Source organism: Lonchura striata, chromosome 2, assembly GCF_046129695.1.
Source record: "Lonchura striata isolate bLonStr1 chromosome 2, bLonStr1.mat, whole genome shotgun sequence".
Classification (NCBI taxonomy): Eukaryota; Metazoa; Chordata; class Aves; order Passeriformes; family Estrildidae; genus Lonchura; species Lonchura striata.
In genome coordinates, this window is record NC_134604.1 from 91,576,522 (window position 1) to 91,601,256 (window position 24,735).

General features: G+C 41.6%; 2 protein-coding genes across 14 annotated transcripts in view; both read right to left on the minus strand.

Annotated features, from left to right (window-relative positions):
• LOC110478744 (uncharacterized) overlaps positions 1-10,295 on the minus strand; it is a 29,902-nt gene extending 19,607 nt beyond the window's left edge. Inside the window, exons 1-9 of the mRNA XM_077790891.1 lie at positions 10,166-10,295; positions 7,815-7,975; positions 7,261-7,285; positions 7,056-7,169; positions 5,973-6,113; positions 4,129-4,235; positions 3,484-3,604; positions 2,758-3,293; positions 97-322 (exon numbers count right to left, since the gene is read on the minus strand). Of these exons, the coding sequence (XP_077647017.1) occupies positions 97-322; positions 2,758-3,293; positions 3,484-3,604; positions 4,129-4,235; positions 5,973-6,113; positions 7,056-7,169; positions 7,261-7,285; positions 7,815-7,975; positions 10,166-10,235 (1,501 nt within the window). The 5' untranslated portion in view covers positions 10,236-10,295. The remainder of the gene's footprint in view (positions 1-96; positions 323-2,757; positions 3,294-3,483; positions 3,605-4,128; positions 4,236-5,972; positions 6,114-7,055; positions 7,170-7,260; positions 7,286-7,814; positions 7,976-10,165) is intronic.
• Positions 10,296-17,515: 7,220 nt separating this feature from the next.
• Positions 17,516-24,735, minus strand: part of MCF2L (MCF.2 cell line derived transforming sequence like) — a 152,654-nt gene continuing 145,434 nt past the window's right edge. For 9 of the 13 annotated variants that reach the window (XM_021545612.3, XM_077781576.1, XM_021545616.3 and 6 more), the window contains 5 exons: positions 24,328-24,402; positions 20,858-20,985; positions 20,157-20,269; positions 19,920-20,023; positions 17,516-19,794 (listed from right to left, as the gene is read on the minus strand). In XM_021545612.3, the coding sequence (XP_021401287.2) occupies positions 19,700-19,794; positions 19,920-20,023; positions 20,157-20,269; positions 20,858-20,985; positions 24,328-24,402 (515 nt within the window). In that variant the 3' untranslated portion in view covers positions 17,516-19,699. Of the gene's footprint in view, positions 19,795-19,919; positions 20,024-20,156; positions 20,270-20,857; positions 20,986-22,082; positions 24,403-24,735 lie in introns of those variants that run through there. The other 4 variants (XM_021545619.3, XM_077781574.1, XM_077781573.1 and 1 more) reach the window with 2 other exon arrangements.

The window sequence follows — 24,735 nt, forward strand, 5'->3', positions numbered from 1 at the left end:
CGGCCCGCGGCGCTCGCCCGGCGGGCCCCCTGCCCCCGGAGACTCTTGGGAAGGGAGATTCCCCCTCCCGAAAAGATGGAAAAGGAGCCGCCTTACCGCCTCCCTGAGCGCGGAGCTCGGCGGGCAGCGCGGCGCAGAGCAGCAGGAGCAGCAGGCGCCCGGCCATGGCGCCCGCCGAAGCCGCGCCCGGGGCCGCGCCGGCGGCACGGACGGACGGACGGACGGGACGGACGGACGGGACGGGAGGGACGGGACGGGAGGGACGGGAGCCGAAGTCTTCGGCCCCTCGGGCGGGGTGAGACTGAAGCCGCGTAACTTCACCCTGCCCAGAAATAGCGGAAGCGCCGGGATGGGGTGACAGCCGCGGCGGGATTTCTCAGTCGGGGGGATGAAGCTGCTCATCTTCTTGTTCTTTATTTTTTTTTTAAAGCCCAAGGCAGCGTGCGGTTTGTTTTGTTTGGGTTTTTTTGGTATGTTTTGTTTGTTTGTTTTGGTGATTTTTGTTTTGGTTTTGGTTTGGTGGGGTGTTTTTTGTTGTTTTTTTTTTTTTTTTTTTAATTGGTTTTTTTTTTTTGTTTTGTTTTATTTTTTGTGGGTTTTTTTGTGGGCTTTTTTTGTTATTGTTTTTGTGGGTTTTTTTGTTTTTTTTTTTTTTTTTTTGTTTGTTTGTTTTGTTTTGTTTTGTTTTGTTTTTTGTTTGTTTGGTCTTTTTAAGTTTATAAATGACACCTTTTATTTTGGAGGAAGGGAGGTGAATGGACCCTCAATACGCCGGCGTGGTCCCGGGCCGGCGCTGGGCAAAGCCGGGCTCCCGGCCGCTGCAGCTGCTCCCGGCCGTGTGCCCCATCCACATCCAGCTCTGTAACCTGTTGGCTCCGCGCTTTGCAGCAGTGACCTCGGCCGGGCGCTGGCCTGCTGAAACTGGCCTCAGTTTCCCCTTTCCTGTGGGGAGTTCGCAGTGCACGCTGGAGGCCAAGTCCTCAGTGCTTCCAGAGCCGGCCATCAGGTCTCCTTCGTCTTCTTGGCTTTCCTAAGCAGGCTGTTATATTAAAAAAAATAATCTAAAACCCACATTTGTTTTGAAAAAGTAATTTTGTGCGGCAGTTATTAGTACTGATTTCTTTTGGCGTTTTACCCTTTTTTCTGCAAGGTGATTTGTTCACAAATATAAGTATTTTCACTGGAATGTTATAGAGGAGAAATCATATTATGGATCATGGTAAATAGAAACTATTCTACCTTGAGGGGTCGTCAGGGATGGTTTTACAGTGCCGAGCACCTCATCTAAATGAAAATGAAGCTTTATTTGCTGGTCACTACTTACTTTCTCCTTGAGACTGGACTCTCTTTAGGAGTAAGGAGAATGTCTAGTGCACGTATGCATATATACTGTAACATCTCTTGTTTCTCAGGTCTCTGAAATTTGCTGCCTTTCCTAGTTCACTTCACTACCTAAATGAACAGTAAAACTTCCTTCTCTGTTAATAAAGTAGGCTCTAGGATGTTCAGTATTACATGGTATGTACCATACAATGACAATGTTTCCCCCTAATAATAGAGTATGATCAGTTGTGTCCTACTTTCTGATAAGCTTTTGCGATTGAGTTGATATTCTGCATTGTTTGAACAATCTAGAGCATAAATTCTGCATCAGATATTTAAACTGTTTTCCAATCTGCTAGTTCATTTTTATTTTCCTCACCTTTTCAGTGTTTTCAGACTAAGGTTAGAAAGTACATTTTTTAACTGTATGTTTTCAGAGAGCTTCAGAGCTATCATTTATGCCTTAAGACTTTAGTGAATGGTCTTTGGTCAGCGTTTCACAGAGGGGCAGACAATTATCCTGTTCTGGTTAGATCTCAGGATAGGAGTACAATTGAGATTATACTGGACAACTGATTAACATTCCCTTTCATTTGCACTCTTTCTATAGACAAGCATAATATCAAGGCAAATATAAGATTAAATCAGTGGTATTCTTTATCACTCATAAATATAGGGTTAAATATTGCACTTACTAGCCTTATAGCAATAGTGCTTGGTGCAATAAGATTTAAATGAAGTTTTCATAGCAGACTTGTAAATATGGAATCAACCTCTTTCCAGATTTCCTTGTCCTGGAGAGTGCCTGCAGTTCCTCCCCTTCAAATCTCCCTGTTGCCACTGCAACTGCAGGAGAAAGCTGCTCTAACATAAGCTAAAGGAAGCACCTTTTCTATTTTTGTTCCTGCTATTTCATCATTATATTACAGGATCCATAGCATAGGAAGTTATGAAAGCCAGAAGCATAAATATGTTTAAAGGAGATTGCACACAATTATGGACAGCACATTCATTCATGACTGTTCAATCTAATGCGACTTCTGGCTCAGGAAGTCTGTACTTCACTGATTACCAGAAGTTCAGAGGGTAGTGGGAGGAAGGCTTATGATCTGCGTGATGTATTGCTGACAGTCTTTCTCTCAGCATCTGACCTTTAGCAGAAATTGATGCAGAACAGGAGGGACATTGTGTCTGATTTGTTATGGTTGTTCTCTGCCTGCTTGACAAGATACACAAGTTTACAGACAGCACTGACAGGGAAGTTATTTTATGTATTCAAGTAGGCCTTAGGCTCACTTCAAATCTTTAATAGTGTTGTGAGTATGGCCTGCATCAAATATCCAAGAATATGAAGGAATCCTTCAATGGGAAAATGGTACAGACGGACTGGGGGGCAATAACACAACCTGGAAATGCTGTGGCTCAACATCATTAGTCCATGTGCTTCCTCAACCAGTCGATGTATTTGGATACCCTTGTGTAAACCCCATAGCTGCCTTCAACAGCACAGCCCTTTCCCCAGCTGACAACCCCAGTCAGAAACCAAGTGTTCTTGTACTGTGTAGCATGAGGACCACCACTGTCTCCCTTGCAGGAGTCCTTAACCCCAGACAGGTCTCCTGCACAGAACATATTCTCTGTAATATTTAAATCGGTCTCCTTTTCACATTCTTGTGTCTTTACACGTGGCAAATCAACTCTCATCAGAACAGAAGAGGTGGCACCTCCATCTATTAGTCGTCCCCATCCACTTACTGTGGAGAACTTGATGGTGGACAGTTCAAACACAGCAAACCTTTTCTCAGGCAAACATATTGGCACCACATAGTCGGTGAGATTCACAGGTGTTTCCAGGTTCAAGAGGGCAATATCATTGTTGACCTGTCCATTCTTGTATTCTTCGTGAATTATCATCCTGGCAACTCCACTTTCTTGCTCAGTTTTCTCATCAACATTTATCTTGTGTTCACCTGGAAAAGTTATTAATCGCAGGTCATGTCAGGTAGCTCCTTGAGTCCTTGGAGGTTTGAGGATGTGGGGTGTTTCTAGTCTGATACCCCTGAGGACAATTACCTTGTACTGCCAAAGGTGCCTACTCTGATTTTATCAGGTTGAGAAGCTGCCACCACCTTGATAAGATGAGGAGGGGAAGATACATACCCAGTCTCACCCGAAGCTGTTTAGGGTGAGTGTGCTCCAAGCAGTGAGCTGCAGTGACCACCCACTCTGGGGAAAGCAGGGTGCCACCACACTTTTCTCTCTGATCCTGTATTATAAGGGCCTGCCAACATAAAGCAAATTAATGTTTTTCATCAAATGTTCTTGACATAAATCTCAGTAGAGATGGGTTTCATATTGATTCTTTCTGTCCTTTTATGCAGCTGTGTTTGACAATACCATGGTGTGTTTGACTGCATGGTGAACTTGGCAAGGGAAGACTTCCCGTGGAAATTTTCTTCATCTTGCAGTATGGACCCTGCATATTGCATATGGCCCAAAGCGTATCTCACTAAAGGTGCAACTAAAATTCTTGCTGGCAGTGAAGTTAAGGACTAAGGCGTGAGGAAATAGAGACAGCTGTGCTACCACTCTAATCCTATGAAACCAGGTACTCCAGAACAAAGCTAAGTTGCCTAAGTGGAACAGGTAGATCTGCTGACTATGGATGAAGAAGGAATTTGGTTATCAAGACATGGCACTTTTTATGAATTTTTAACATCATAGATTTAAAGCAATGAATTTAGTGTAGTGGTTTTATAAAGAAATTTGAAAAATAAAAGCGGTGAAAGATTTTTGAAAACTCACTTGCCATGGACATTCACCTGGAGGACAGATGAAACCACCTACTATTCTCCCATGTGCAGTTGAACTTTTTTTTGCCAGCACTGGTATTTTTCCACATGGGTATTTCACTGTGAAAAAAAACCAAAAAAGCAAAACCCAAACAACAAAAGGCAACAAGGATTTTATTGTACTGAAACCACAGAAAAATGTGTAATGTCTTCAGAGAAGCTTTGTCAGCTGGAAAACTGATTTCTAGGACCATGAATTCTCAAAAATAATGTAAAGCAGCTCAGCAGGTAAATAGTCGTTTTTTGTTTGGAAACAGCCAGAAATGCTCTTAAAATTAGAGTTGAGGCCCTTACAGTATCACTGACATGGACTCACCTACCATAGCTCTTTGCAGACAATAAACCTGCTTAAGATACACATCAACACAATGAGGTAGGCTGCAGGCTGGAGTGCAGAAGTGACCCTGACAAGCTCTGTAGTCTACACATTTTCTTTGTCCCTACTGACTTTAAGTCAGTTGTACCAAGTGCACTGTATCCATGGCAGAGTGAGACAGAGGCTTAATCGTGGGGTGTACATCTTGCCATTCTTTGTTTGGGCAGAGCCAAAGACATCCCAACGGCAGAAATTTGTCTCGTGGTGTGCCTCTCCCTCACTACCTTGTTTGCTTGTGTCCAGAGCCTGCTGGATTCTTCCAGACTGCACATCTCTGCTCTGCCTGAGCCAGAATGTGAAGACTGGCCATAAAGAGAATCAAATCCTGACTGAACTTGCAGTTAAGCTGTAGTGCAGAGGAAATCTTGGTGTTTCCAGTACATCCTTCACCCAGCTGAGTTTTCCTGTAAAGGAGAAGGTCTACCCTTAGGGGTGCCTGTGTGCCAGGTGTCTGTGCTGTAACTGAACACACCATCCCTTCTGTCTGGCAGTCTCTTCACTCTGTGATAATGCTGTGAGAAGGAGTGCTCTTTTTCTACCTCTTTGGGAGCCAGGGTCCTATAGTCTCTGCTGAGCTGCATGCAATCTCTCTGTGGAGCTGTAAGTACTTCAGCTGACATGAAGACAGCATGAAGGTTTTACATGTACATGCAAGGTATGGAGAAACAGGATGCTTTTTGGTGGCAGCTGGTGAAAGATTAAACAGACATAACACATGACACTCATAGTCTCTAATGGTGTGTGTAGAGCAACATAAATTTAGGCCATTGTGGGAGATGACAGAGGGACAGTGAGGGGACTGTCAGCCTGGCAGTTATGCAGTTTTTTTTCCTTGCAACACATGGCCAATTTTACAGCTATTTTGGTCCCCAAGAAGCAACCAGCAACAAATACATCTTCCTTGCAGGGAAAGATGCACTGAAAAGCCTGTGAGGAATTTTGAATTGTTTGTTCCTAGCTTTTAACAAAAGCAGCTTTCCCATCATGTGGTATTGCAGAATCTGTTAGTAAGGGGTAAGCACATTAGTAGACATTTTTTTCTAATGAAATTGCTGCTGTTGAGAGCTAGGTTGTCATTACAAGCTCTCTGCATGAGTGCTCCATTGAAGTGTGTGCAGGGGAGCACCACTCCTCAAAATTACTTTGCATGCTCCCTGTGGCTCTGTCCATTATGTTGTTATGTTCATACCCTCAGGGGTCTCCTTTTCCCTCTAATAAAGTAATTCAAGTAGACATCTGCAAAAGAGTCAGGTGCCAGCTTATGTATTGGCAAAAAGATTAACTTGCACTACCCTAGTCCCAGTTGAAGAGGTGAGGAGCTGGTATCCAAGCATTATGCATTGCATGTCCTGACATGTACATATTGAAAAGTTTTCTTCCAGAGCTGGCTTAGACTTAGCATCAGGCTGATAGTGTCTTACCTCGAGGGATGCAGGACACGCCATCACTTGCTAAAGTGTAATCATCATCACAGAAGCACAGTCGTATTTTGGACTGCTTGTCAGTACAGTACTGTTCACAGCCACCATTGTCAAAAATGCACTTCAGTTTGTCAGCCACAGCTAAAGTCACAGAAAGAGAATTTAGGATTCAAGACTTGGATTTTTGTGCTTAACATTGATAACTTACAATTGGAATGTCATCAGGAAAGCAAAGCAGGAAAAAAGATTTCTGTGATTTATGCAGAGCAACTTCATCAAAAATGCCTTCCATCAAAAGCTAAGTAGGCCTGGATCTCCAGGGATTAGGGGAGAATAGGCTTTGTTTAAGAAAGATATACATAAAATTAAATCAATCAGCATTTATACAGTATCTGAGCTGTCTCAAGATTTGAGATATTGTAATTGTATGGTAACCATTATAAAATATGACTGAAAAATTTTAATTCTTTGATGTTTTGCCATTTAGCATGGAAGATGCTCTGGGATGACTGTTGAGACTGCCTGCCTAGACTTGATGAGTGCCTAGCTCTTGTCCAGACTCTGCATGTTCTGAGGATGTAACACTCAATGTTCAATGTTTCAGTGTCTTCTGAAATCAGTGGAAAGATGTGTATTAACTTCATAAACCATGGGATCCTTTCTTTTGGGCTTTGTACATATGCAGTATAGTTCTCACATACTGCATGGAGCTTCTAAGTTAAAATAACTTCAGCACTTGAGTAGGAAATAATTCTTTCTTTTTTCTCAGATGGTGCGCAAATAAAATTTTTCTTTTTTTTCCCCACAAAATCATTATAGGGCAATTAAGTATTCTGCTGCCTTGCAGTGCCTGACTGCTACCTGGTTAGATCCATCCCGCAGCACCAAAAGTGTTATGACAGTAGCTGTCACAGCTAGAATGATGCAGAATCACAGAACCATAGAATATCCTGGGTTGGAAGGCACCAACGAGGATCATCAAGTCCAAATCCTGAATTACAATGACTGCTATTGTTTATCTCAATGCCTTGCATTTGAATCAATAACGACATTTTTATTTTGGTAAGTTGTGCCACAGCTGACCTTTTTCACAGCTCTTGCCCTCGTATTCGACAGGACAGCGGCAAACATAATCCTGGAACTGGTCATCACAAATCCCACCATTCTGACAGGGGTTGGAGGCACACTGGTTGGGGTCTGTAAAACACTCAGTGTCAGTCCAGCTCACGCAAAGAGCTGCAGCAGCGGGAGTGTTCCACAGCTGTTAGAACATCCTGAATGATCGTACCGGAATAGGTGCGCCAGAACTCTTCCTGGAAGAAAAAGATGTGAGATTTGATTAAAGAAGAATCAAGTCAAGTCTTACAGCCCTTGTTGCACAGCATGGGTTACAGACAGAGTGATGTCACTTCTGCCTTTATAGTTTGTGACAGCTAATATCCATAAAATATTCTGTTTTCTAGATTGTACATTATTTTCATATACTTGTTTAATGCACATAAGTGGGTCAAACATAAATAAGATCTGTATAGCTGAGGTGGGATTGACTGAAAAAAATGTGGCACAATACAATAATTAAAAGTATTGTCAGGGCAGGCATTACTGGGGGTTTGTCTTAGAGAGCATCCATTTTCCCACCATCCCTTAGATGGTTACTGCTTGGGATTGTCCATGCAGTATGCTCTCCTGAAACTCACTGCTCCTGTGTACCCCTGTAAATAGAAAAGAAAAATGCAAAATGCAGGACACAAAGTGCTTTTTTAACTCTGGTGGTTTAAAGTGTCCCTTGAATAGGGAGAGTCCTTGTGACAATGAGTGCTTGCCCAGCCCTATGTTACTTACTGTTCTTTCAAGATCACCGTAAATCTCTCTTGCTTCCTCATAGGAACACAATTCTTCCATGCATTCTCGCTCTAGTGACCCCAGTTTTATCTCTTCAAAGAAGCTGTTGGCTCGTCTTTTTCTTTCCAAAACATTGCTTGCCTCTTCCTGCTTTAGAAAGACTGAAAAGCAGAGGCATGTTCTGTTTGTCATATGACTGCGCTTGCTAGAGAGGATGGGGGGGCAGTTTTCCCTGAAAGCATTTCTGTTTCCCAAGATTTTCTGAGACACTTAAGAAAAAAATGGGCAGATGTGAAAGAGTCTCCTTTCTCTGGCCTGCCTCAAGGTAAAGCAACAACAGAGGAATTTTAGAGATGCCAGAACTCAGAGAAGATGGTGTGTTACAGCAGTGGGCTGTGTGTGTTGTATGCATGTCAGTGACTCCTGAGGTACTGTTGCATGTCATATGCATCTGAGCACTGGGAGAGCTTGTGTCACTTGATCAAGCACTGGTGTACATGGCACTGGAAAGCTTGTGTCACTTTATCTAGCACTAGTGTACATGGTAAAAGCTGATTTTTCTGTACTTGATAGTCAGTCACAGTGACAGGTGGACCACAGTCCTGCCTTCGCTCAAGGTCACATGTATTTCACACCCCTCCACTTGTTGGACCTGATGAAAGGATTTATCCCTCCTCTAGTAGACCACAATTTTGAGCCACTGCTTTAATATATTATCTTTAATTTTATTATATGGAAAAGGTTATGTTATGTATAGGAAAGCTGGAAAATGCTAGCTGCATGTCCTAGTGGAGCCTGTGAATGGCTCCTAGCTCCTGCCATCACTACAGACTACAGCCAGGAAGGGGTCTTCTTGTGTGTATCTACCATGCTTTGGAAAGATATTGGGTACATAGGTTTGATAGCAGGCATCAGCAGAGTTCATTTCCTAGAACTGCAGCTTGCAACTGGCAGAAGTGTGCACTGGACACACTAATGTCATGGTCACCATGCTGACCTCAGCCTCAGGATAGTAGCACATCACACAGCTGTGGTCTCGCAGTATAATTCAGGGTAAGGAACAAGAAGTCCAAGTGCTGGTGTGTAATTTTACTTCATGCACTACACAGAAAAAGTATTGAAATTTTTAGTTTTTCCGTTTTTTTCCTTTTTCTCCTTTACATCTGTAGGGGAGCTCACATTTCAGTGCTTTAACTGTTACACCTCTGTTTGTGGGTAGATCTGGGGATTGAGTCTGATATATATCTCCTGCCTTTCCCTAGGACTCCTCTCCAAAAGCGTGGGAGTTATCTTCTGCCTGCTGAAGGGGCCCTGAGGGGTATTGAAAAACAAACTCGTGTGTCATCAGCAATACACACCTAATCATAGATGCTAAGAGGGTTCTTTCCAGTCTGAAGTGATGTGAGGTGTCTCCATAAACATTTGTCTCTAATTCCAGATATTTGTTGATTCAGATATTGCGTGCAGAATAGTGGTAATTTCCCCCTGTATTTCAAGGTTACTTAGAAGAATGAAGTATTGTGTGCTGAATTTATCCCTGGGTGCTTCATAAGCATTTGGTCATTATAGGAATTTCAGCTGCATCTTTATGCCTCAATTTCAGTCAGGTTGTATGCATTTGATATGGCTTTCCTTAAAGGCTTTTAATTAATCTTATGCTACAGATACGTGGCACACGTATCAGTGCATGGGCACAGACTCTGACAGAGAAGCACGCCTGAGCACATGGCTTGGGACATCCATCCACTAATTTTGGCATTATCCACTTTTTTTTATTGGATAATTTCTGACTTTGCTACCTATGTTTCCACCTTTCCTCACTGCAACAAACAAGACCTAGTCAATGGCTAATGGGGAATCTGAGAGCACTGGATCTGCTTTATTAATATGGGAGCTGGTTTTTGGACATACACTGAGCAGCTGAAGAGCTACCTCTTCTCTTGCCTTCTACTGAAACAGGGTGAATCCTACCCACTTTAATTACTCATCAGCTGAATGACAGTCTATTGATGTTTTGCTTTGAAAAATGTCCCAGTTCTGCAAGAAATAACAGTAAATCCCAGTTCCTTTCTTCATGTAGACAGCTGGTGGTTTGCCTGCTGTCTGTACACCAAGATAAAAAATTAATTTAGCCATCTAGAGGTGCTTTTCCTTAGTTGGTGGAAAAAGGGCAAGGGGCATTTCTGAGAGTAAATGATAGCTTTAGAATAACACACAGGCACAGCAGGAGACAGGAAAAACATGCAACAGTGCTCAAAAACCTGCAGTGGAAATCACCTCAGTAACAGGAAAGAAAGAGGAAAGAGCTCAATTTCCAGTAAGCATCATTACAGCTATATCCTACAACATACCTGCATCCAGAGAAAGAGGGATCAGTAGCAGAAAGCAGAGAAACAAAGCCACATACTGCCTGGAAATCATGATGAACCCTGTGAGCCAGTGTTCTGTAGTGTATTGACATTTCAGCAAGGGCTGTTTGGCCAAAGGGCTCAGCTTCAAATGCTTGGAGCCAGAGGAGGGGTCAGCAAGTCATGGAAACAGCAAAAGATCCATGACAGCCTGGTGAGCTGAGCAGAAAGGCACATACAAATCCTGTAATGTGCCCTTTTCACAGAAATAGGGGTCTTGGTTTTGAAATGTGCTCTCCAAACGCATGCAAAAGCTATTCTGGTTACACAGGCTGCTACCCCAGGCCTGCATTTTCCCTTTAACACACCTTTTCCATGAGAAACATGAACGCTGGGACTCTGAATCCATAAGACAGGAATTAACTTGGCCACATAGCACCACATGCAGAGAGCATGTGATATTATCTTGCATCAGCAGTCAAGATATGGCCTTTCAGTGCTTTGGAGTATGACTGTACCTCTGGCATCTATTGCTATCTTTCTATCACTGTTGAAACTCTTCACTTCTGTCTGAATTTGCTTGGAGACACTAATTAACCAGCAAGAGACACCCTACACTGCTTCTCTCCATCTTTGCTGCCAGACCCATGTGGCCTGTACAGGTTGTACCAGCTGGAAGTGGCTGAGCTGATCCATGCTGTACTTCACTAGCAACTACCAGGGCCTGAGGGGCCACTCTGCAGACTGTGCTTTATCTGGAACATAAGCAGTCCCCTGATTTAATGAAAATCAATTAATGGCATCAGACCGGAGAGCTGACAACATTCTTGGGGAAATATTTACTTAAGATAGGAGCAAGGTAAAGAGCATGTTTGTCTATCAGAAGTGAAGCATTAGCTGAAGGTTGGAGTATTTTCCAGGCTGCTCTCTCCTTCCTGCTTGGAAAGGAAGGAGCATCAGCTCCTGTAGCATCTGAATGCCAGAGCAAAGGAAATCAACAGCTGGATTTTTACTTTGTACCAATGCTCAGCATAACTTCTTGCAGAAGTTGTGATTGCTTAGGGAAGCCAAGCTCCTGGCTGTTGTTTCTGTGCAGTTCTGTTGTTTGGGGGCAGTACACACAGCTGGATATTCTGCTTTGAAATCACTTCCCCAAGAGGCGGTATCCAGGCACTTCTCTGGATCACAGCCTGGCTAATTCCCAGCAGCCCAGTTCCTGGGATGGCTGGGAACAGATGGCATGTCCTGTCCTAAGCAGAAGAAGGAAGCCAGTTACTGGAATGCAAAAGCTACAGCATCCCTCTGCTGCTTTTTGGGAACCTCTCCATACCTCTCAGCCTGCCAACACAGCCCTTACTCATTGTTCACTTGCCTGTGGCAGGGAGTTGAAAATAGCAAATGCATTTTCAGATTAGCAAGACTAAAATTAAGCTCGAAAATTTCTTTTTAACTCATCTTATTGGGAATGATCTAGCTCCACCTATCTGTGTAAGTCATGCAGATCAGAGAATGAAATTCTGCCTTCACTGCCTGAGGCCAGGCTGAGTCTGCACCTATGCCCCCCACTGCCTTTATTTCCTTACACAGGGTGGGCATCTCCCTCCCAGGATGGTGGGGTGGCTGCCATTCCACAGTGGCATTGCAGCACCTCTGCAACCTCCATCTTCTTTGTAATGTGCAGATTCTGTACATCCTTACGAGATTGATGCAGCATTTTCCCTTTGCCTTCCTTCCTCTGCTGGCATCCCTTAAACCTGAAAGGTTGTGCTTTTATTTCTTGGGAATACAGCCAAACAATTATTTTTAGAGCCCTGGAAGAAGCCCAGGTGCTGAGAACAAGGGTCGGTTTATATGGGGACCATCTTTCCAAGAAAATTATTGCAATTAGAGCTCCATTGGGATGAACCTGAGAAGGGTCACTGAGGATTCAGCACTTCAGGACCACATTCTAACTCTTTCTAAGAACTTTGTACTGATAATCTTATCACACAGGTGTTTACTACTAACTTCATCTGGGCCTGTTCATTGCCCAAAGAGCTGTGTTTTTAAAGATGAGTTCCTAATTTTTTGTAGTCTTAGACCATAAATGTCCTGGTTTCAGCTAGCATAGAGGTAGTTTTCTTTCCAGTATCTTGTACAGTGTTGTGGTTGGGATTCAGTGTGAGGATAAGGATAACAGACTGATATTTCAGCTGTTGCTGAGCGGTGCTTCTCTTGTCAGGATATTCTCAGTGTCTCATCCTCTGCCAGTGTGGAGCTGCACAAAAAGCAATGAAAGAGCATGACCAGGACAGGTGACCCAAACTGGCCAGAGGGATATTCCATACAACAGAATGTCATGCTTATATGCTTATATGTAGTATATAAACTGGGGGGGAGTCAGCTGGGAGGGGATGATCACTGCTTGGAAGTAGGGTGGCCATTGGCCGGTGAGTGGTGAGCAATTGTACTGTACATCACTTGTTTCTCTTGGGTTTTTTTCCTCTCTCTCTGTGCCTCTGTTTTTTATACTAGTAATATTATTACATTAGTATTATGAGTAGTTATTTTTCTTCAATTATTACACTGTTCTTATTTCACCCCATTTTTCCTGATTCTCCTCATCTCATGGGGAGGTTGGCATTGAGCAGCTGCCTGGTGGTTGGTGTCTGGATTAAGCCATGACAGTCTCCTTGCTGCTCAAGGTAGGGCCTGGAAAGTTGATATGATGACTGATCTGACCAGAGAGTATTAAAACAAGTTACAAGCCTTCATTGCATTTAATAGTCACCGGTTACAATGCTGATTTATTTGCCACCAGAGTGGTTGCGCTTGTTCTCAGGGCTGTGTTGTGCAATACCTTACTTGCAGCATTTGTTGCTGTTTTGGTGTCTGTCGCCTTCGAGGCCTGGGTTCTGTTGTACTTCCCCGTATCGGCTTTTGGTCTGGTGAGAGCCGCTGGCTGCGGGGCGAACCCGGAGCGCTCAGCATCGCTTCGTATTTCGGGAGCCACCTGCCGGGATCTGTCAATAGTTACACCCAGCCCCAATGCCCCTCGAGGGAGGAAACGCATTCAAATTCCACCAACGGGCTCTGAAGCTACTCAAATTCTGTTAACGAGCATTGGAGCTACTCACACTCCAGTCGATTTCACTTGGAGGGACGTCCAGCACACCTGAAATTGACTGCCCCAGGGGAGGAAGCACAGCCCCACCATCAGCCATGGAGGGATCCAGAGGCAGTGGAACAGTGGGTGAAGCTGGGGAACACCTGCAGTATGTAGATGATATCATTGTGTGGTGATACATCAGAAGTGTTTGAGAAAGGGAAGAAAATAGTCTACCAATAGTTTTGCCATAAAATAAAGGTCAAGGGACCTGCACAGGAGATGCAACTTTAGGAACTACAGCAGTGAGAAGGGTGTTGCCACATCCTAATGGATGTGATCATAAAAAACAGCAATGTCTCCACCAACTGACAAGAAAGAAATAGAAGCTTTCTTAGGTTCTGCAGGTATTTCGAGAATGCACATTCCAAACTGCAGTCCGATTGTCAGCCCTCTCAAGTGTCCAGGAAGAATGATTTCAACTGAGGCCCTGAGCATCAAGCCTCTAGACAATACAAGCAAGAGCCCTTGAGCCAGTCTGAACAGGGCAAAATGTGAATGTGCTGTACACCACAGACAGGGGAGACAGTCCTACTTGGAGCCTCTGGTAGAAAGTACCAGGAGAGACTCAAGACTGATCCTTATGGAGTCACATTGACTCCAGAGGATCTAAAGCCCACTATACTGTAATGATGAAGAGCTACTGGCAGCTTATGAAGGTGTTGAAGCATATTTGGAAGTGATTGGTACTGAAGCTCAGCTCCTCCTGGCACTCTGGTTACTCATGCTGAATTAGATATTTGAAGGAAGGGTCTCCTCTTCACATCATGCAACTGATGGTGGCACAGTGATGATGGAATCAGAACAGTTTTCAACATGCAACAATCCAACATCACGTGCCATCTTTCCTGCCCTGAAAAATTATTATGAAAGATGAGGACTGGGGTCATGGATTAGATTAATTCAGTGGACTTCAACAAGATGGCCTATAGACTTAGAGAATGGTATCTGTGGGTATATCCAGCAAAAGATGGGAAAGGTGATGGGGTATTTGGAAGTGTGGGACCCGGCATGACACAAGTGGTGTGGAAAGGGTTGGATACTGTTCTGGTTTCAGCTGGGACAGAGATAATTTTCTTCTTCAGAGCAATGCTGGGATTTTGGATTCAGTATGAAAATAATGATAGCACATTGATGTTTTGGCTGTTGCTCAATAGTGCTTACCCTAAGTGAGGGACTTTGGGTTTCATGCTCTGTCAGTGAGGAGCTGCAGCAGAAGCCATGAAGGAGTACGGCCAGGAACAATGACCCAAACTGGCCAAAGGGATATTCCTTTCTTAGAAGTCATGCCCAGTGTATAAACTGGAAGGGGATGATTGCTGCTCAGGTCTGGGCTGGACACTGGTCATCAGGGACTGAGCAATTGCATAGTCATTACTTGTCCTTTCTTTGTTTTTTTTTTTTTTTTTCTTCTTTCTTTCCCTCTCCTACTAATAGTAGTATCATTAGTATTATTATATTTTACTTTGGTGCAATTATTAAAGTGTTCTTATCTCAACCCACAGGTTTTACTTTTCTGTTCCTGATTCTCCTCCTCAGCCCCCTGGCTGGGAGGGAGTGAGCACCTGCATGGTTATGTCCTGTCTGGGGTTAAACCGCGACACCAGCCAGAGGAGAAAACAGTTTGCTTTTCTTCCTCAGAACACTCCTATGTGTTACTTTGTTTTCCTTCTTGTGCAGTCTTGCTGTAGTTCATTATATTTCCCCTGGAGTTCTGCTCTATAAATCTCCTTGCCAATGCTGCCTTCAGCTTTGGCTTATGTTTTCTGAGCAATTCCAACCAAAATAAACTGCTGTTCTATTAAGCATTAACATGTACCTCTGCTGCTCATGGGTGCTACTAGAATCAGTCTTGGAACAGCTCTTTAGAAAATATGATTAAGGATTGTTTTAGATGTGCCAAAGTTTTTTATTTAAAAAAGTAAGAAAGCTAAAAAATTAACATGCAAAATGTTAACACTATAAAATAAAATCAAAAGCAAAAACATGAGCCTGAAGACATCATTATGTCTCAGAACATGTCCTTTATATTTGCTTTGTTTTCTGCTGACATTTTAAAAGAAATGCTCTTACATTTTTGTTGGTTTTAGTTTCATGTTTTGGGTTGAAGAGAAGATATGTATGGAAGCTATTGGGAACTGAGCAGTTTGATAGGATCCAACAAGTCACTGGTCATTTCAACATGAGTTTTTCTGTCAGGAAGCTACTTTAAAAAACAAATCATTGTTAATTCCATTTGAAGAGGCTATCAGAGATCATTTGAGTAAGCTGACAAAATTGTTTCTAGGTAAGAAAGCTTTAGAAATAATCTGCTTCTTGAATTTATAATAGGAACTTGCCATCAGTCATTGATCAGACTAACTAACAGCAATGACTTTGAGCAAGTAAATAATTTCTGTTATTAAATCTATGAATTTATGACAATTATGCTGCTATATACATATTATGCTCTATAAATATGAGTATGATGCTGCTAAACTTTAAAGCAAATTATTTGAGATGTCGACCTAAAAATAGAACCACAGTCCGGGAGAAAACTGCCTGCCTGTCTAACAGAGTTCTGTACCCCAATTCTTCTCACAAAGAGGGAAGAGAAGATGGGAAGACAATTTTTTTTTTTTTTTTGGTGACAAATTCTGACTACAAGCTTAACAATTTTTAATTTTGATGTGGATTATTTCTTTCTCTTCTTTTACTGCTTGAGTAGGATATCTGAAAATACAGAGAGAATAAAGGAAGAAAACTATAATAAAGGCAGTGTGCTCCAAAGTGTGTCTGTTTAATGCCACATATCTCAGTTGGTAACTCTGCTAAAAACCTATTCTTGACTGAGGCCATCACAGCTACAAGAGCACCTCTAACAAATCCAGAGTCTTTTAAATGTAGCTTGGGACCTTGCTGCCCTGTCAATAGATTGGGAATAAATAAAAATTCACCTCCTTTCAAATGAAGAGAAGGCGCTTCAGTAGGTAAATGTCTTATTTTGGTAATACAGTATCTAAACACACAAAGTCCTAGTGAACAACAGAATTTATCTCTTCTATTCCTGCATCCTTAATTAAGGGACTTTATTACTTTTGCCTTAATACCTCTGAATTTGGGTTGCTTCATTATACAAGGCAGATCTGATTCTTGCCACACACATCTAGGGAGGCTGCTAATTCTGGGGACTTGTGTGGGCACTCCAAACTTCACAGAGGAGTTCATAGTAACATCTAACATATCACTGAGAACGGGAATGGGAGTTCCTGTGATTTTGAGTTAGGTGATGTAAATGAGTTATGGTACAACTTCCTCGGTTTTGCTCAATGACAACATCTGTGCAGGATGGAGAACATGTTTTATGTTCCAACTAGCAAACTACTTCTGTATCTATGAAACAGTTTGTGCCCCAAATTTGAGACAGTGATCTAATAAATCAGTCATTATTAGGTTTTTATATAGAAAACCCTTTACTACTTTTACTCTTTACTAAAGTACATTTGGCTAGAATTCTTTTATTGTTTTGCTCGAACAAGTATGATGTGGATCTGCTCAAAAAGGCTGGACCTCCTTTTGCTCAAAAAAGTAGGACTACCTATTACAGATGCAGCTGTTATGATGACAAGATCTAGACTAAAAAAAAAAAAGCCAAGTCTTATTAACACTATAACTGGATCATGTAATGCACATGACCAACAGCTCAGCCCAAATCACTCCAGTCAGTATGAAATTCACCTGGCATGGCATGGTGGTGCTTAAAGTCATCAATGACTGTATGTGTACCATGCTCCTCTTCAGATGCAGCAAGGGTGAATGTGGTGTCTTGTTTCTCACCCAGCCAGGGCCAGATGCAGACCTCCAACTTGCTCTGCTAATAGCACATGATCCATGGCTTTCCTTGGGGAAACTCAACAGTGATGTGCTTTCTTTCAGAAAAGGAAGTGTGGGAAAAAGGGAATAAATCCAATTACCTGGCATCGACTTTCATTTTTTATCCTCAGCCTGCAGACAGGCTTTAATTCCCTAGTGCCAGGCACAAGATTCTAAATGAGACATGACCACAAAGGTGAAATGGGGTTTTTCTGAGATGGTGGCAGAATGAGCAGGCTGAGGATTTGAGTACACAGACCTAGTTTTCTGTTCCAAATCCTGGAACCTCTCTCTGTTTTAATATGATACCCATAAAACCTTTCAAGACTGCGAAACAAAATAAACCCCAGACCATATCTATATAAAGGCATTCAGCAAGAAGCGCTGAAATTTATTCAAATTAATTACAGCAGAGACCTCTGACTTTGAACTTCTAATTCACAACAGCAGTAAAAAAGGAAATGGTGAAATGGGTTGTATTAAAGTGCAATGATGTGGAAAAACCATTAAAATAACACAAATGAGGCTGCAGTGAGAAATGAAGAAACAGTCTCATCCAAGCAATGACAGCAATATATAAGTAAATTATGTTACAGATAATTTACAAAATAACTTACATAGATGAAGATAAGCTGAATCTCATGTTGCTATTCCATTGCTAAATATCAGACTAAATATTCCTGGTCAGCACAGAATCATACGGAATATTAAAAAAAAGATCAGAGGATTTCCATTTTGAAAAAGATGCCTGAAGTAAAACCCTGATCAGCGTATATATTGCAGTACTGCAAGAAAACTAAGTATTTATGAATTGTAAAGTGACACATTCAGCAGCATGAAGACTATAAATACATCTTTTACATTGATACATCATATCTACACACATATACATATCTACACACGCAGATATATACACACAAGCATGTACATGCACATACATATGTGCATACATTGTTGTGTGTATATACATGCTTCAGTTTGTGCTGACCACGGTCAGCTGCATTTTGATTGCCTCTGGGGTAGGGTTGCTTCTGCATCATTCTTAGGAGTGTTTATTTTCATTTAAGTGTTCATTTAAGTTTTCTTCATTTTAAGTTAATACGAACCTCTAAAACATAAAATTCTGGCATAAAGGTAGAATTCAGGGCTCAGCCAGCAGTGAGTCTGATGATTAACAGTTCCAACTGACAGAATCTGCTGTTCTTAGTGCTTCTGAAAAATTATGCTCTTCCTGTCTCCTTTATTTTTAAATAATATGGTGCATGAATCAGTTTAAAACCTGTTTTCATATAAGCAAAAATATTTGAGAGATGGACAGCAATGAAACAGTATTCTATACATGCACTTAGTTTTGTACTGTTTGTAAGGATGGTGTGCAAAGAATGACACAGTGAAAATGTACAACATTGGCTTGCATCATACCCTGAAAAATGGCAAATTTAACATCACCCTTCCTTAAAAAAAATTTTAAATACTTATCTGTAGCATAAATCTGACTCTTTAGTTTCTTTCTCCAGTGCTCCCCTTTTATAGAAAAAATTATGTCATTGGGGTTTTTTTCTCTTTCAGTTAATCTGGAACAAACACTATGGACTAAAAATATGTTGGATTTCCAGCCCTCATGATGGAAATTTTGATAGCTATGGATCCATAGTGCAGTTACAATAGTTTCCTCTGCCTGTAACTGCATGTTGTGAGAGGTGGAAGTAACTATGCAATTACTGTTTATTAAAAAATAATTTAGTAAATAAGAATGTATGTGTTTCATTGTGCACCCGCATAAGGAAAAAGATACTACTAAATTGCCAAGGCTATGTAAACAGTGATCTTGGTAAAGGAATTTGGTTGTGAGGCCAAACAAAAAAAAAGGGCTATTCCATTGCACTTGTCACTAAAATGTTGGAAGGAATAAAGTAATAGCTTCTCTTGATGTTGTTGTGGTCAGTGAATTGGTCATGTCTGCATCCCAGCCTCTAAGGAGCAGAGGAATATCCTGAAAACCCAAGAGGAAAGGGTGGACCAAACCTCCTTCCTTCTTGCCACAAAAGTCCCATTCACTGCATTGACCGAGGTATGTCCTTGGAGAAAGTGTTTCTTGGGGAGAAGAAATTGTAAACTTGGATTTATTTTCCTCATACCTATCCTGTACAGTAATTGCTATGTTATTTGTTTACAATGAGCATTTAGCATTGAACACATTTTGTTTGCTCACATTCAGATTCTGGCTGTTACAAAAAGATACAGTTCAGCAGAAACCTGATGGTGTGTCAAGGAGAAAACACGCTTTATGCTAACAGCTCTTCAGAGCAGAAACCTCTACAAAATCCTATTTCAAATCATTTTACTTTTATTTACAACTTCACATTCCATGCACTTTTCATTGGGATCTTCTGGGAGAACCTGTAAAAGTCAGCAGTAAAAATACTCAGAGCTGGCAACTCAGTACTGGTGGTTCTCCAATGAAGTCCAATGTCCAGAACTCTGCAGTAAATGACAATCTCCAGATTTACCTTCCAGGGAGGTGGAACAAACATCTCACATTAGCCCTTAATGTCAGAGAAGCTGGTGCTACTGACATTGCAGCTATCACTGCAACTTGATGATGTGCTCAAATTGCTGGAAGCAGTGCCTGATTCTGGGAAAAGAAAGGGAGAGAAAAAACACACAAGAAAATATTATATAGTGGTTGTTTTTCATTATTTTATTTAATAATAGGAATCGTCAAAGAGATAATCATCTCACTTAAAATACAGAGCCTACCAGAGCTGCTTAAAGATTGAGCTGATTTTGAGTTGCCTATGAGCATCAGCAGATTGTTTGCTGGAATCCAACCTTCTCTACCACTGCTCAGGTTCTTTACAAACCTAAAAAAAAAACCCATATAAAAAAATTAGAAGTCAAACTTCTTTGTTTGATGCCTTTAGAAGTTTTGCCCTGAATATCTGCCTTCTAAACACAGTTCTGCATATAAAAATTTCCAAACACAGATCTGCGTACCAAAGTCCATCCTCCCCTTCGCGAATCAGTTGAACTAGATCTCCACTTTTCACTGTAAATTCTTCAGAAACTCCTTTGTCATAATCAGTCACAACTGTATATTTACCAGGAGTCTAAATGCACACAGAGGAAAGAAAACAAATTATTTTTGTTGAGTATTTTAAGGTATGTTGCAGCTTTTGTTATATAATTATAATACTTCTCCCTTCTTTCCCATGTACTACATGCTGAAGATGGTGAAAATATACATACTGTGGCATTAAAATTCTGCTGACTGATTACATGCAAATTTAACACATTTATTCTCATATCCTGAAAAATATTCAGTGAAATGTTCCCACTACAACAATTAATTCATATGGCTACAGAAAATAAAACCAAAAGAAACAGAAAACATGGCAAATTTGCGCCACGGCGTCTGTGTGGAAATCTATTGACATGGTCACTGAACCTGACATCACTTGATTGCATCATGGCACAAGCAGCCACGACTCGCTGGGCTGCAGGTGAGCAAAGGCACAGAGGGATGTCCCCAAGGTACAAGCACCAGGCTGATTTAAGAGGAGTTCTTCTCCATTGCCCTGGGAATATTGCCCAGCTGACAGGGTAGACACTTTCCCTCCTGTATCCTTCCTGTATCCCACCACACACACTGTGCTGGTAGCACTTCCTTAGCTCCATAGGAAAGCATTTCTGGTTACCAGCTTCATCTCTCCTGCTCCTCCTCCTCCTTCTTCCTCCGCATCCGATGAATTCAGCGCTTCCTCAGCACTGGACCAGCCGTCATTTTCTTCGGATGCATCAAGAGAATGGGATGGTTTGGCCCAGCCTCGGGGAAGGAACAGCCAACAGTTAACTTGGCAGCAGTGAGCCACTGACTGGGAGAAATGTTCTCTCCACTGAAAAGCTCACAAGTGATCAACATAAACAGGAGAAAAACTGACACAGGGAGGTTATTACAGTCACTGGGTGAAATTCACTGCTGGTGAAGGTTGGCCTGGTTCCATCCGAGTAAATGGAGTTTTGGAAATGCATTGGCAGTGAATTTGACCCTTTAGATTTGTATAAAGGGAAATTAATGCAGAGAATGCAAATTTCCAACTGAAAAGCAAATATATAAAAATATTTGTATAGTAAATATATGTTATACAAAGATAAACAAGGGATAATTTTTTTTTTCTTGGGAGGAAGCAGAATAGAGGAACATACACTTTTTGGGAAGAGGTTGAACACACAGGGTTATTTACCCAAAGTGACCTAACCAGCTTATTGGAATAAGGGATAGATAAGCATTGCCTCCTTCAACACTGTCAAAACATTCCAGACAAGTTACAAGCACTCTGTACCTCACCTGACAAGGCAGCCCATTACTTAACAGTGTTCAGGCTGATGCAAGAATACTTAAGTGCTCTGAACTATCTTGGTGTAAAGTCACTGCACCAAACACCACAACAACATTCTCCTGCCTGTCATTTACTGCTTTTTTTCTCTCAGGGTGAAGCATTTAATTTATTCATAAAGCTGAGTCATATCCAGAGTCCACAAAATCCTCTTCCAAGTAAAAGTACATTAGGTTTTATTAGTAGGATGTTTTATACTGAGTTCAGCAGCTGCTAATAAATGTGTTGATCTTATAATGAAAAAAGTCATAAGAGACAAGTATCATAAGCAAGCTTTTGTTTCAAGCCAAATAATATCAACAGTGAAACTCAATGAAAATAATGAAAGGAAGATCAAACCTCCCATTTTATGTAACTACTAGTTCAATTGAGAAAGCATTTTTGCTTTGCACAGCTCCTGAGACATTTGACACACTGCTGGTCATGCCAGTGCATTAGGAAAAACCTGAGCAGCATCAGAAAAAAGCCAAAGAAATCATAGAAATGAATCACACCCAGAGCACACCAAACGGAGTGGGACTTTTACCTTGCCTATGCTGCTGAGTGACCTGCACAAGATTGGAGGTACTGACCCATTTGGCCCTGTTGAGGGTTAAGAATGAACTTCTTTCTGTGAAGAAACTGAGTAATAAATTTCTGCTGTATTCCGTGAAAATTTCCTTGGAATCTTACATCTTGTAGTTGGCTTGTTGGACACAGCTGAAACCATTTCTGTTATTTCTAAGTTAAGAACACTGCAACAAAAGAAAACTTGGTTTCTCCTAATTGTCCCAAGCTCTCATTAGAAGCAGTACCAATGGATTGCACAAAAGAAAAAGAAAGTGAAATCACTCTAAGTGCCTGTAACCTCATGGTCACTGGGTACATTTTGGGTAACAGCTCTTGTTCCTCAGCCTCTTTCTTTTCTTATATTGTGCTGATGTGCTAAGAGCAGGCTGGTCTGATCCTGCCATACCAAGGATATTACTCCTCATACAAGCTGGCGCTCTGCAATTAACAAGTCTATATAAAAGCCCATCTCCTGCTGGGAAGGGAGGTGATCACTATGGTAGAGTTCATGCTAGCAAACTATGGGACTGAAATTATGCATGTACATTCAATCTGTGTGTGTGTGTTCTCCAGGGTGGGACTATATCAGAGCTCCCTATAAAGGCAAAGAAAGTAGGAAAAGGGTAGGCAGTCCTGAGAAATGACAAGGTTATTCAGAAATTATTTTAGATATAACAATGCCAGGGAAACCAAGAATTCATTAATTGCTTCTCTTCAAAAATAATCTAACAAGTTTCTTCAAAGAGCTATGATCAGCCTACACCATGTAATTCTGACACTAGTTCATATTCCTTGAGCTCAGCAGGAATCAGAGCAATACTGCAGTGAAAGGAAATGAATGGGGGCCATGAGCTCTGCTGTGGCCATCACCTGGCACAGTTTCATCCTGAAATGCCTGGGTCAGCTCCCTGCTTATCCCTTTTTGAGCTGGGCAAGGAGAAGAGATAAAGTGCTAGAAAAGAGACTGGAAGGTGCAAGACAGAAGGAGGAGTTAGTAGATGTTTTCAATTAATTTAATTGGTTTAGCAGTTTCATAAGGTAAGATGTTTCTTACTCTAGATGGGACAGAACACCAAATCAGATAAGCCTGTTCCAAGGACACAATAATGTTACTGTAAATCAGCAATGATCTAGGACTCTCTTCCTTGGAAAATTCCAGCACCTGAGGAAAAGGCCATAAGACACATTTTTCTTTCAGACATTTTGGGCCCTCAGGATTTCCATGGTACCTGGGGATCTCTGGGTTTTGCCTGCTACCTGTGGAAGAATAAGCTTGTAACTCTCATATCCACTCTTGCGGTGTTTCTGCACATGTCTAGCCCAGGATTACATTGCCTGCTGCTCAGCAAGGTGAATTGTGTTGCAGTTTCCCCAGCACAGCAACTGAGCTTGCACCATTTCCACAGACGAGACAAAGACTTCAGAAACCTGGAGGGGAGGCTGATGGTCAGGACTGAAACAGCTTCGCATTTAGACTAATATTTTCTAAAGGAGTTAGTGGTGGAAAGAGTTGGGAGGAGAGGGACTGCTCTACTCACACTCTCTACTACTCTAGTTAATTAGCCCTAGGGATTTGTACTCAAGACTTTCACCATCAGCCCTGCTGGTTAGGAATGAGTTGTTTATTGAAGTGCTTTCCTATTCTCTGCTTTGCTATGAGCTGGGAGGATAGGAGGCAAATTGCTGCAAAGGGCTCAGTTAAGTCATCTGGGGTTCACAGGGTGGTAAAAGTTGCCAACTATTACCTAAAGAAAGATACAACAGGGCTGTGTCTGCAGTAATAAATGCAGATCCAAAACAAAAATTCCTCGTGACAGTGATCTGAGTTTTGCAATTTTTTTCTTTTTTAGAAGTTAAATCCTCTCCACAAGGGCCCTAGTGACAAGGATTCTAACACATGGAAACCTTTGTCGCAGAATAGCTGGACAGCCCAGTAATTCCATTAAACACATGGCTTCTGGCTGTTTCTTCAGCAACAGATCTCTTTCCCCCTGTCTTCTAAAAACTAGTTACCCATATGCTACTTTATTTAAACCAAGGTAAAACTGCAACCAGTTGTACCATCAAAACCAGATGTACAGAGATCCACTTGGAAAAACATAGCTGATGCCAATACCCCTGCACACAACAGCATCATACAGGTATTCTCAGCACTCTGATGTAACATATTACATGAGGAATGTGTGGGAACCTGTGGAGTACAAGATGTGGCATCACTGTACCTCTTAAACCAAAAGGAGTTGGGTCACTCACTACTTCATGCCGTTTGGCTTTTTTGTCAGGACTGGTAGGAGAAGCTGCAGGAGGATGAATAGGTAAAAAACAGAGAAGAGAGATATTGAAGAATTGGAAAAAAGAGAATAGGTAGGTTGCATGCTAAATACCTTTGAGTTTACACTGGAAAACAAGTGGATTTCTGTAGTAAAATTTTAGCTGTCACTGGTGCATGGCAGCAGAAGGAATTAACTATTTACAAGTAGATATTTGAAGATAAATTCACAAATCTGTTTTACAGTAATAGATTAAAATATATGTAAACTTTCCTAAACTGAGTAGACATCAACTGAATACAATTAACTTCAATTTCAGAGAAACATTACCAAATTAAGAAATCAATTTTATGTAAATCT